The sequence below is a fragment of the Vespula vulgaris genome, chromosome 24 (genome assembly GCF_905475345.1).
Source record: "Vespula vulgaris chromosome 24, iyVesVulg1.1, whole genome shotgun sequence".
Classification (NCBI taxonomy): Eukaryota; Metazoa; Arthropoda; class Insecta; order Hymenoptera; family Vespidae; genus Vespula; species Vespula vulgaris.
This window is the reverse complement of record NC_066609.1, coordinates 690001-703664: the sequence shown is the minus strand read 5'-3', so window position 1 is coordinate 703664 and position 13664 is coordinate 690001. Positions and strand designations below refer to the sequence as shown.

Below are 13664 nucleotides of genomic sequence, written 5' to 3'. Positions count from 1 at the left end.
ACAGGATGTAGTAGTACTTTCCGGTTTATGGGAAATATCCAGATTCAGATACGAAGCTCTAATAGCGTTTGCTTTTGTCATGAAAGTAAATTACTGATCGAAAACGTAACGTGAATGAACAATAGACACTTGCTGTTATCACGCATGTTATTTTATTGAAAAGTAAAAAATAAAAAATAAAATGAATGTATGACAAACTCCGAATAAATCGTATGGATCATTGGTATGTATCGATATATGTATAACAGATTCAAATCGTCACAGTGATTAATTCGACAAAAATATTAGGACCAACCTGGCGTGACGAATGTCGATCCAATGACCTATTTACTTAACACATAAAAGGGAACGCGGTTTGATTTGTGTTTTAAGAAAGAAAAAAATTAAAAAAAAAAGAAATAACACGTGTAAAAACAGATTTTTTTTTTTCTTTTCTTTTTGTTTCTTTTTTTTGTTTATATATATATATACTAAATATATATATATTTATATATATATATATACTAAACAATAATATTCATAGTACAAAATTCACACATAAAAAACACTTAATTAAATATCGTAAAATTATACATCAATAATATTAATATAATAATAATAATAATAATAATAATAATAATAATAATAATAATAATAATAATAATAATTAAATAGCAGTAATTATAATATATGTACCAAAAAGAGGTATTTATCATGGCGATATTGCAGAAAGTTACATAATATAGCAACAACCGATTTTATTACTGGCGACATATAGGAACATTTGTAAAAGCAAAATTGAAAAATAAACAAAAAAAAAAAGTATATCTTTTCTTTTTCTGGCACTCATTTCTTGAGCCAAAAAAGAGAAAGGAAATTAAAAAAAAAAATATATGCATTTAGCACGTAATACGGCCCATTGGATTTGATCGATGACAAAATATATAGATCAATACCATTAATTATCTATTATACATGAAATCTATTAAAGATGGTATTCTTTTCTTCTTCTCCTTTTTTTTTCTGAGTTATAAAAATTATCATATTTGTACAATTCTGTAAAATTCTATGATTGTAATAAAACAAGAGAACGTGAGACTATATGTATATGTGTATATACATGCATATATATATATAGCGCGTGTGTGTGTGTGTGTGTAAATATATATATAATGTAAAAATTAAATGAACAAAACAAAAGATTTGATATTACTCGAATATAGTAAGTAGCAATATCAATGACAAATTTATATTAATCTCTTGTATGCTTTATATTATACATTTATCATCTTTGCTCTTCGATTCAGAATTCAATTTATTATTATACTTTATATACGTATAATCTTCATTATGAACTAGGTCTATTTTATTTCAGTCAAAGAGTAATGTTTGATGGAAAAGAGAGCATGATGATATTTTAGATTTTGTGCAATTAATCAATTAACTATATCTTATGGAAGAAAATCACTTAAGACTTAATACAACTAATATGTAATATGTAATATATATAATATGTATGAATAAGTAATTCAACTTTTTTTTTTTTAATACTAATTCCTTTAAATACTACTATATGCGTGTGTGTATGTATGCGTATAATATATATATAAAATAATAATAATAATAATAATAATAATAATAATAATAATAATAATAATAATAATAATAATAAGCGGAAAAAAAGTATCTTTGGAAAAACATACAGCCAAATATAGTTTGAATAGTTTAACCCATTTACAAAATAATAGTTACAATAATACTATAATATTACAATATATGTATCTGACTTTTCAACAAAAAAAAAAAAAAAATACAAAAACATTGGAACACAAACCGTTATAAATACATACATATATACATACATACATATTTATATATACACATACATATGTGTGTGTATATATGTATATACATATATGCATGTACATATAAATGTTAAGTAAAGATACATGAGAGCAATATGACGACTAAAAAAGAAAAATCATATTGAGATCATTTTACAAATCTAATAATACTTTTTCGAATACTATGATTAAAACGAATATTTATTTTGTCGAAATAGAAATTCTTAGTTTTTCCCTTTTTTTCCTTTTCCTCCTACTTCTTCTTCTTCTTTGAATCTTTTTATTTTTTATTTATTTATTTTTTTTTTGTTTAATTCTTCAATAACTACAATTATATTAATTACGTAATCAGGCACATGAACGAACGACTTCAGTGAATCTAGAAATTTAATATATGATGTATCGATCCTATCTTAGAACTTTTGACGATCTAAGTTTTGCATAATAGAAAAAAAATAATAATAATAATAATAAATGTTAACGTAACGCCATGTTTAAAAATGTACGTCAATTATATCATAGAAAATTGTTAATATTTCAAATGTACGATAAAGTAGTCTTGGAACTTTGTAGTAGTTCGTATAAAGTTCTGTCAGAAGGCGTTTAAAAAAACGAATAGGATCTTTTAATTATCGTCACGATTACTGCCATCTTGACGAATCAAAAAAAAATGATATTTTTTTTTTTTTTTTTTATAATCTTTTTTTTCTTTTTAATGCATGCCTTTTAATTAGAATTGTGGCCACAATTATATAATAAAATAACGTTCGTTAATGTTCATCCATCTTAAATTCAAAACAATGATATATATATATATACATATATATATATCACTTCTTGTAATAAATAAAAAAAGAAAAGATTTAAATTTTTGCACATAAAAAGATGTAGCTATATCTAATTCTATATATATATATACATATACATATATTTATTTATATAAATAAATATATATATATATATAATTATTGCAATTTCATTCTCTCAAGCTATTAACATTTATTCTTTCTGAAAAATTTATAAAAGAAACTTTCTTCGTCTCTTTTAATTAATATATATGTATGTATATGTATATATATATTAATACACATACATAAATATACATACATACATACATACATACATACATACATATATAAATGCATACATACATATATATATATTATATAATAAAAAGATTGTCGGTTGTTAAACTTTGCAGTCTTATCTATTTTCATTATTGAGAATTATATATTTGATATCACTCGAAACCTTTTAAAAATCCACTTCTTTTTTTTTTTTTTTTGTTGTCGAATAAAGTCATTCATTTAATATAGTGGAAGAAAGGAAAAAAGAAAAAAAGATAACCTATACATATACACATATATATATGTGTGTGTGTATAATATAAGAATTGTTTAAAAGGCTTCACTTAATACATTCTCAATGAAATAATTCATTACTTAACCTTTAAAAGTATAATTAATATGCGCCACGATATTCATATTTGATAAACGATGTACAGGATCAATCATATATAGTAAGTACAAAATCATTGCAAGTCTACGTATTCTCATAATACAAAATTATACATACTACTTCGAGTTACGTATATACGGCATATCTAAGTCGAACGATCTTTTATATTTTCAAAAATGCGATCACTTAATCATTTTTGTTATTTGTATAGCACAAAAATCTATTGAAATTCATTTCTACCAACAGAGTAACTTAGTATACTTTTGCTCTCTATCTCTCTCTCTCTTATTTTCTTTTTCATTAAGATAGATCACACTTGATAAAGTACTTAAAAAATTAAGCTCGTCGATATATTCCAAAAGAACGAAGAAAATCAATTTATTTTTGTCGTCGTTTACCTATTGAACTTCTTTGTAATTTGGGATCGTTCGTAGTTGAAATTGTTTCAATTGATGGTTTTGATTGATAAGATGCTGAATTTTTCGACCTCATTGGACAATGGCTCACGGTATGTGCTGTATCTCCTGTAGCACCACAGATTGGACATGTATAGGCCCTGTTAAAAAATGAAAACGATATAAATTCGAATTACACGATCGATATTATCATTATCGATAATATCGATTGAACATTCTTAAGTTTGAGAATTCGATCTATCAAGGATATGTACGAAGCGAGAGAATAAAATTAAAACGTTATAACATATATATCATATATAACCTCAAATTTAATTAAACACGAATTAAAATCATACTCTATCGACATATTATCGATATATATCTCTATCGATAATACCGACTGAATATTATCAAGTTGTACAAAAATTCAAAGAAACGCCATCTACCTAGGATACCTATGAAACAAAAATATCAAAACAAACTCGATGAAACTATCGAATGGAGTCACTCCTCTACACAGAGATACATATATCCATGTATAAATAAGATTTATCCATTTATTCCCTCGTCGCTTACCTTCCAAGCTGCTTGCGTTAACGACAGCGTCCGTAAAGCAGAAAACAAAAGACGGAAAATTTTTTAACCAAGCTCAGAATCTTTCATAAGAATATATAAAGTAAAAAAAAAGATATAGCTTAGTTAGTGACTAGCAAAATTATATTAGAAAATTCCATAATAAATTCCATATATATATATATATATTATTATTATATATCTTTGATTATTTAATTAGGTTAATTAGATTAAGTATTATAGGTTAATAGGTTATGTTAATATAATTGGAAAAATTGAAAAATATTTTCACCTAAGAACGGGACACTGTACACGGCCATCGGCATACTTGATCAAATGTTGCCGATAATATATCTCTTCAACGCCATTGTTTCTACAAAAGACACATACGTTTGGCAATGGCTTTTTCGGCTTTTTTCGACGAATATTCGGTACAGGCTGTGGATAATCGTCGACATCCGGGCAATATTCGAAATCCCGTCCATTGTGACGAAATTCTTCCATCACGTCGTCCACTGTATAACAATACACATACATACACGAATAAACATATATTTTTTATACATAAGAAAATTAAAAAGTGAAGAAACAGGAAATATTGTTCGTACTTTTGGATAGAGATGCGACTTTGAAGTAAATCTTACGATTGTAACGAAATGTGATGTAATAGGTAACAATAATGACCTTGAAATTCAATGTTTTTCGCAACATTAGATTTTCGAAATTGCAATTAGCTCTTCTTCGTAAGATAAGTAAGGTTAACGACGTTTTAAACGATACGTAAGCGTGTTAGATGCGTATATAATAAAATCGCACGATTTTCAATGTTATATTCGTATGAATATAATCGAACGAGTATAACGTTTGATATTCGACGATATCTACTCTACATAAATGTTTCTTTTTAAAACTTAACCTCTCGAAAGCTTGTTTTACAATATTTCAATGTTATCATATTCGACCATATTTTATATATTCGTCAAACTAACCTCTCTAACCTCTTTTGATATAATCAAATCGCACGTCGTTAATAATTAGTTAAAAATATACTTAATTATATACAAATATCTATGATTTGTTCTTAAAAAAGAAACGAGAAATGAGAGATATTTAATCTAATATTACGACACGACGACGACACAACGACGACACGACACTCGAAGCTATTTATTTTTCTTTTTGTTCATTTCAAGAGAAAGCTTTCGATAGCAAAGGAGAAGCGATATGTATTGTTTGTTTTACCGAAGGCCACGATCGCATACATACATACATATATATATATATATATATATGTATGTATGTATGTATGTATGTATGTATGTATGTATACACATATAGAAGAGATATACACTTCGAAAAGAAATAATCCCCTACGTTCTCGAATCTTCATGAGTACGTATTGTGTTACAGATCTTGTAAACAAAGGGCGTTCGAACTTACTTAAGAACGCCGTCGTACCTAAAAGTAGAACCAAAATTTCTCTCGTATATATTTATTCGTTAAGAAAGACGATACAGATAAAGAAGAAAGAAAGTAGAATGGTGCGAAACGAAAGGAAGGAAGAAAGAAAGAAAGAAGCCTTGAAAACATTTCTCCTCTTTCGAGATTCGTTCGTAAATTTCTAGAAAGATTTTAGTATAGTTTTGAAACGTCGTAACGTTTCGGAAAATAAGTAAACAAAAAATGAAACAATAACAAAAGTACGATACGTTTCGAAGAGAAGCAACGTAACCTATAACTTATCGACTACGCAAAACTAGGTTTAATTTAGTTCGTAAAGAGAATCGTACACGTTCGTATCTTGAAATATTTTATTAAATATAATTATTCTCTATTTTATTTACTGATAATATCGATTATTACTTTCTTTATGCGAGATTTATCTTGATTAGATAGAAAAGAGAGAATATTGATACGTTGTATTATGTTATAACGAGGTTATATCTGTATAAAGTAAAATAAATATTTCTAAGTATTTCATTTTATATGTTAAAGAACTATTATCGATTATTTTTATTTCTAAAGATAACGATTTTGCGAAAATAATTATCATTACGATTAATATAGTTTCTACGAAATCATATATATATATATATTTTTTTTTTGAAAAATAGAAACAAATATCAACGAGATATATAATATCGTAATCGAGGTTATGTGTAAATAATTTAATAATGAAGCAACTATTCCTTGAAAATAATTATCGTTATTACTTGATATACTTTACGACGAACAAGAAAAAAATATTAATAATACGTTATATTAGATTAAGAATATTAATAATATAAATCTTCGTAAAAGAATAATTGAAATATAAGAAACAATTATTTTTGAAACTCGGTTCAGTAAAATGAAACATGTTACTTTAAAATATAACGCTGGACCATTAGAAATATCTGTACAATACTAAGAATATATTTAAGTCGTAATTCATAAATCATAACCTGCATGTTCCTGCAAATTTCAGAAGGTTAGGTTTCCACAGGTAAAGCAGGTAAACGTCTCAAAGGTCCTTTCTTCTCCTCCGAAAAAATTTTAGGTTTTACAGAATCCTAACTCTATGTAAGTAAGTACATAAAGAGATAAATAGAGACAGAAAGAAAAAAAGAGAGGGAGAGGGAGGGGGAGGGAGGGGGAGAGAGGGGGAGGGAGGGGGAGAGAGAGAGAGAGAGAGAGAGCTATAAATCTCTTGAAGATAAATTTAAACTCGAAAGATTTTTCTTCTCGAAAGAAATTTTTTCCTTATATTAGTTTGTTCCAACATTTTCACAGATTTGAAGAAATTTAAAAAAATATCTCATAATATTAAATATTAAATATAATATTCTGTTTCCCATTTTTTTTTCTTTTTCTTAAACGAGTATTGCAATTCGAAGAAGAAACATTTTTTTCATCGACAATCTTCATCTTCGACATTTCAAGAAAAATGTTATTAAAAAATGACATTATCTTTTTCTGATTAAATTTTGTTTAAAGAGTTGATTTTTTCTTTTTTATTATTTCTTCAAAAGTTATGACTTTTTTAGCGTAACAATAACTACGTATATATGTATTTTAAATAATAATGCATTTAAATAAATTATTGCTTATATATATATATTATTCTAAATTTAATTTGTAAGAGATACATAAATGATATATATATATATATATAAATCTTTTTTTAGATTTGATTTTCTTTTTTCTTTTTTCAAAAACTTTTAACCACTGATAAATAATCATCAATTAATACTTCGTAGTAACTAATAATTAATAACTGTAATTAATAATCACGCATTAAGATCAATTAGATCTCCGATTATAGAATCGATCGATTGAATTTGAAAAAAAAAGAAAGAAAAGTGTTCGATTTTAAACGATAAAGAAAATACTGTAATATTTTTCGGCGTAACATTTTTTAAAGGTTAGATTGATTCAGATAACACGAACGACAAAACGTAATTCCTTTTCTAAAAATTATGCCAATATATGAAAAAAAGCAACGAAGAAAAGAGAGAAAGAGAAAAAAAAAGAAGAAGAATCAAAGAATCCAACAACGTTACCAATGACAAAATTAAGTTCAAAGTATCAATTTGAAAACAACGAAACGTTGAAAATAGCATACCCATGCAAACAGTATGCCTTACGTATGCAAACTATCGTACGACTAAATAAAAAAGAAGAAACCTCGATATCTGCGATTTTTTTTTCTTCTTTTTCAATATTCGAACATTTCGTCTTGAAAAGTATTATTCACACGTCAAAAAGAAAAACCAATAAGAAAATATCTTTCATTAACATTTTTTCCAGAAAATTAAATAAATACGTACTACTTTGCTTTTACATTTTTTAGGTTAGTCTTCCAATGACGATAAGAAAAATAGGTTGGTACCAATAAAAGAATGATAAATGTAATATACCGAACGTTAAACTATTTTCTTTCGTTGTACGTTACTAAGAAAAATTCTTTCTCGTATGAAAAAGAAAAAAAAGAACTTTTAACAACGTAAACAACGCGTCAAAAACTGCCAAGTCGTGTTTTCTCTCTCTCTCTCTTTCTTGAATATATTGCCTCTCTTTATCCGTCTCTTTCTATCTCTTTCTGTCTCTCTTTCTCTCTCTCGTGAGTGCACGACAGTATAATATACGTACCAAACCTGATATATGTATCTCGAATGATCGTTGCGAGAGTTAATTTGTTTACAAACGATCGAAGGTTGATTAGCTGACGAAGATAAGACGCACACACAAATACGTAACACAAATACACGCATACGCACACATATATCTCTCTCTCTCTAGCGAATCGAGAGAACAGTACACACCACCACCCTTCGAGAACAGATTTCAAACGACGTAATGAATGGTCGATCGATCGATCATTCGAGTTTTCAAAAAAAAAAAAAAGGAAAAGGGAAAAAATAAAGAATCGAAACAAACTTAATTATCGATCGTGAATCAATCGACGTGTTTAAAAAAAGGAAAAAAAGAAAAAAGTGAGGTTATAAATTACGACTAATCGCATAATACGCTGAATCTACGTAACGTGAACAAACAAATGACGACGACGACACGTTGAAGCAAATAATATATGCTGAATAATGATTTAAAAAAAGGAAAAAAGAAAAGAGAAACGAAAAAAGAAATAATACTAGGTGCGATCGATATTTTTACCATTACTTAACTTATTCGAAGAGAGATAGAGATACATAGAGATAGACAAAGAGAGAGAGAGAGAGAGAGAGAGAGAGAAAGAGAGAGAGAGAGAGAGAGAGAGAGAGAGAAAGAGAGAGAGATCAAATGAAAACACGAACGAAAACTAAAAAATAGAAGAAGAAGAAGAAGAAGAAAAAGAAAAATCTGGAAAAATTCGTTGAATCATTTTTTACTTTCTTCGTAAGTAAGTCAGTCAATTATTCAAAGGACGTAATAAGAGATGGTGTCAATAGAGTACGATAATCAATTGTTTAGCGTGCAACGGTATATCAAGTGTACGTCATCGATAAAGCGCGATTAACTTCACATTATTTCTCTCTCTCTCTCTCCTTCTCTCTTTCGTATTTTTCTTTTCTTTTTCTTATCTCTATTAACTTTTTAACGAATTTCAACTATACATACATACATACATACATGCATACATATATACATATATATTACCAAATGATTGCAAGATGGTACGTATATATGTATATGTATACATATACATATATATATATACTTCTCTCTCTTCCATATAAGGCACAACAATATCAAGTTAAACATAGTGAAGTGAGTGAAGTTAGAAGCGTAATAAGAAACGAGATAAAACTCTTCGCACGAAAGGAATTTGCTGCCGGCGTACTTGATCCTTCTTCAGTCAGGCACGATCCAAAAGAGAGAGAAAGATCTCTCTCTCTCTCTCTCTCTCTTTCACTCTTTTTTTTCTCTATCTCTCTCTCTCTCTCTCTTGATCACATACATAGAATTATGATGTAATCGACATAACGGACGAGACACGTAATAGAACGAAAGAATAATACGAAAAAAAAAACATTGAAGAAGAAAGAGGAAAGAGGAAGGAGAATAAAGAGAGGAAAGAAGAGATAGATAGATACATAGACGAAGATAGAAGAAACTAGAAAAAAGAACGGATACAAAAACTCGATCATTTATTCGAATTAAAATTCGAAAGGAAACGAAGGAAAGATAAGACAAATAAAAAAAGGAAATAGAAGAGAAGAAAGGAAAAAAAAAAAAAGATCAGAAGAAATAAGATGAAAAAGATCGATTACTTACCGTTAGGATACGGATTAGTATAGTAGCTGTAGAACGTGAAATCATCGGTGAATAATCGTTTAAGTTCCTCTTGCAAGCTTGGGTTGAAAGGGAAAAAGCAATTTCCCGAAACTTGAAGCATCGGTAGTTGCCTCGATTTGACACAAAACATCGTGGCTTTTATCATCGAATAAAATTTTCCTTTTTTCCGATACGATATTAAATTCGATAATATCGATATATGTATATATATATATATATACGTATTATTGTATATATAAAATATACATACATATATATATATATATATAATTATATATGTCGTTTCTATAATATATGCGTTCGTATAGTACGTATAGTTTTTATAGATGTGTGTCAATTATCGTTGAAATCGATGTATATATGTTTTTCTCACGCTTGTACATGTATAACGCGCGCGTATGTATGCGTGTCTCTATCTCTCTGTGTACGTGCGTATCGCGTATATGTGTAAGTGTACGTAGCAAACGTGAATAGTGAATAGTGGATAGTGAATTGTATGTGTACGTGTGTGAATGTATGTGTGTGTGTGTGTGTATGTGTTAAGAGCCGCACGTTTACACTCTCGAAAACTTTCACCCGAGCTTGACGACTTTTCCAGTTCGACTGAAGAGAGAGAGAGCAGGGATGTCATCGGCGATCGGGAGAAGAAAGGATCCTAGTGGTGGGGGTTGGGGTGCTGTCGTTGGGCCTACGAACAAGCGGAAGAAAAAAAGCGCCTTATTTGAATCTACTTGGTTTTGATATGACATGCTTCATCTTACATAGGTGATACCATATGACTTTGTTAGTGTTATCATTTATTTGCTTTTCTTTTCTTTTTTCTTTTTCTTTTTTTTTCTTTTTCTTTTTTTCTTTTATTTTCTTTTTCACCGTGATTTCTGATATTTTGTTTCGTTTGTTTTGTTTTAAAAGGGGATGTTTATCTATTATGACCTCGTGTTACTTTGAAATCACTTTTGTGTGTGTGTGTGTGTGTGTGATACGTACGTATGTATGATGTGTGTTATAATTTTACCGTTTATCTTTTATATCGTAATATTACTTTGAAGTCACTTGTGATATGCGTGTACACGTACAAACACACGTAGCATATAGATATATATATATGTATATTGCATAATATTATACAATATATATTATATGTTATATGTATTATATGTTATATATATGATTATATATGTGTATATATATGTATATATATTTTATTTTTATATATATCAGTCTTGTTTCATTTAAATTCTTAATCATATATATACATATATATATATGTGTGTGTATGAAATATATATGAAATTTCAAGGTTAATGTTTACTAATTATAACTACACAATATTTATAGTATAGTTATATTTGTATAAGTTATGCTACAAGTTTCTTCTTTTTTTTTTTTTATACAAAATTTTTTTCATTAGATACAATTTTATTTCATTTGTTTTCTCACAAAATTATATATTATAATTATCGTATGATCTAAGATTAATGTTCACTATAAATATAAATTATGCTATAAGTTTCTTCATTATATAACGTCTTATTCGTAGAAACTAACAAAAACTAGGTTATAAAAGGTTAATTAATAAACTCGAAATTATAATTCAAAGTTAATTACAATAACGACGATTCTCATTTAATGACTTTTTATTTTTTAACAGTCACTCAATTATTATTCTTTATTCAGAGTTAAGACGTTCGTTACGCTATAATTGAGAGAACAAACAAAAATTTACAAAAAAAGAAAACAAAAAGAAGATCGTATTCTATACAAAGTATAACTTGTACTAAAGAAAAGAAAAGAAAAGAAAAGAAAAGAAAAGAAAAGAAAAGAAAAGAAAAGAAGAGAAGAGAAAGGAAAAGAAAAGGAAAGGAAAGAGAGAAAGAAATAAGAAAAGAATAAAACAAAAATGAAAAAGAAAAGAGAAAGGTGGACACGTTTATACAAGCGTGTAATTTAAAAATTAAGCTGGCATTATTGGATTCGAGATATCTCGCATCGTGATTGGTTGATTGTTTTCACGATATTTAATAAAGAAAATAGACGAATCAACTACGAAAAAAAGGGAGAGGTAATCATATATATATATATATATATATATATATATATATATATATATATATATATATATATATATACATACATACATATATATTACTCGAAGAATCTGAAAAAGAATGAATGAAAAAACGATTGCACTAATCTTCATCTTTATTGTTACTGTGTAAATATGTAGGCACTGAACAAATAATGTTTCATAATTTGTTTACAAACATTTACATTTACTGATCTTTTTGTTGTTGTATTCATCATCATCATCATCATCATCATCATCATCATTATCATCATTATCATCATCATTTTTTTCTTCTTTTTTTTTCATTATTTTATTTATTTTTTTTTTTTGTATTATTTTCCTCCTTCACATTTTCTTTTATTTTCTTCATTTTTTTCCCTATTTTCCTCTTTTCCAATCAATGAGAATTAGTTTTCTCTCTCTCTCTCTCTTTCTCTCTCTCTCTCTGCGAGCAGGCCCGACCATTGAATGTCAGTCAAGTCTACTTTATATTCCGTCTGTCGTCCGTAGACACACACACACACACACATTGTGAACCACGTGTATAATACCATTTTCGGTTTTATTTGTTTATTTATTTATTTATTTATTTATTTATTTATTTGTTTATTTGTTTGTTTGTTTGTTTTATTTGTTCCTTACTTTTTCTTTTTGCGCCCCTACCTTCCCCGGACCCTTATCTTTTTTCTTTATTATTTTTCTCTGTCCTTTTTATTACACCATCGTCATTATTATTATTTCCTCTCTTATCAGTCATCGTATCAGTATGCGCTCAGTATTCGTATTCGAAATTACTAATTTGCGACCTCAATTAATTATTTTATCAATATATAATATATGTATATATTTATATATAAATACATACATATATATATATATATACACATATATATATATACGTTCGTGTGTATATACATATATATATATCAATATATATATATATATATATATATATTTATTTATTTATTTAGTTTTATTTTATTTTTATTATGTATACTTTTAATCTCTATATATGCTAATATATTGTTCCTCTATTCTAAAAATTTACCATGATTATTTTTTAATGATAATATGTATATATTTCAGAGAAACTATAATATTAAAAAATAATAATAGTAGTATGTCGAACATATTACATATACATATGTCGTGTGAAAATAATATGGTGGGATAAAAAAGGAGGAGGAAAAGGAGAAGGGAGAGGGAGGGGAGAGGAGTGGGGAGAATAAAAAAATGTAGTGACGAGATAATAATGGCATACATAGGAAGGTAGTATAAAGGGGGAGATAGAAAGAGAAAGAGAAAAGAAAAGAAGAAAAAATTAATAAAGAAGAAAAACTAAATGGTAATATACGCGATTTCTAGCTTTGGCTAAGGAGGTTGATATTTCGAAATTCGAGAGCACGACGATCGGATAGATAGATTTTTTTTTTTTTTTTTTTTTTTAATAACGTATACAATAATCGGCCTTACGAGTAATGCGTGCGCTCTTGAATTTCCAAATCTCAGACTAAATGAAAAAAGATTGGTATAAAGTCTTTATCAAGAGACGAGTAGATTTGAGAGAGG

General features: G+C 27.4%; 2 protein-coding genes across 25 annotated transcripts in view; both read right to left on the bottom strand.

Annotated features, from left to right (window-relative positions):
• Positions 1 to 84: 84 nt before the first annotated feature.
• Positions 85 to 10665, bottom strand: LOC127071996 (nanos homolog 2). 4 transcript variants are annotated; one of them, XM_051011969.1, is made up of 3 exons: positions 10007 to 10665; positions 4545 to 4767; positions 85 to 3837 (listed from the first exon to the last, which is right to left on the bottom strand). In XM_051011969.1, exons 1-3 carry the CDS (start codon positions 10170 to 10172, stop codon positions 3660 to 3662), a joined length of 567 nt encoding a protein of 188 aa, XP_050867926.1. In that variant the 5' UTR covers positions 10173 to 10665; the 3' UTR covers positions 85 to 3659. The 4 variants fall into 4 exon arrangements, with proteins under 4 accessions (XP_050867926.1, XP_050867929.1, XP_050867930.1 ...); XM_051011972.1 differs by lacking the exon at positions 10007 to 10665 and adding an exon at positions 4861 to 5230; XM_051011973.1 differs by lacking the exon at positions 85 to 3837 and adding an exon at positions 3844 to 4335 and having other exon boundaries at positions 10007 to 10639.
• Positions 10666 to 12211: 1546 nt separating this feature from the next.
• LOC127071975 (longitudinals lacking protein, isoforms N/O/W/X/Y-like) overlaps positions 12212 to 13664 on the bottom strand; it is a 123779-nt gene continuing 122326 nt past the window's right edge. For all 21 annotated transcript variants that reach the window (XM_051011912.1, XM_051011915.1, XM_051011906.1 and 18 more), the window contains one exon: positions 12212 to 13664. This exon is cut by the window's right edge and continues 9006 nt beyond it. The gene's annotated coding sequence lies outside the window, so the exon portion shown is untranslated.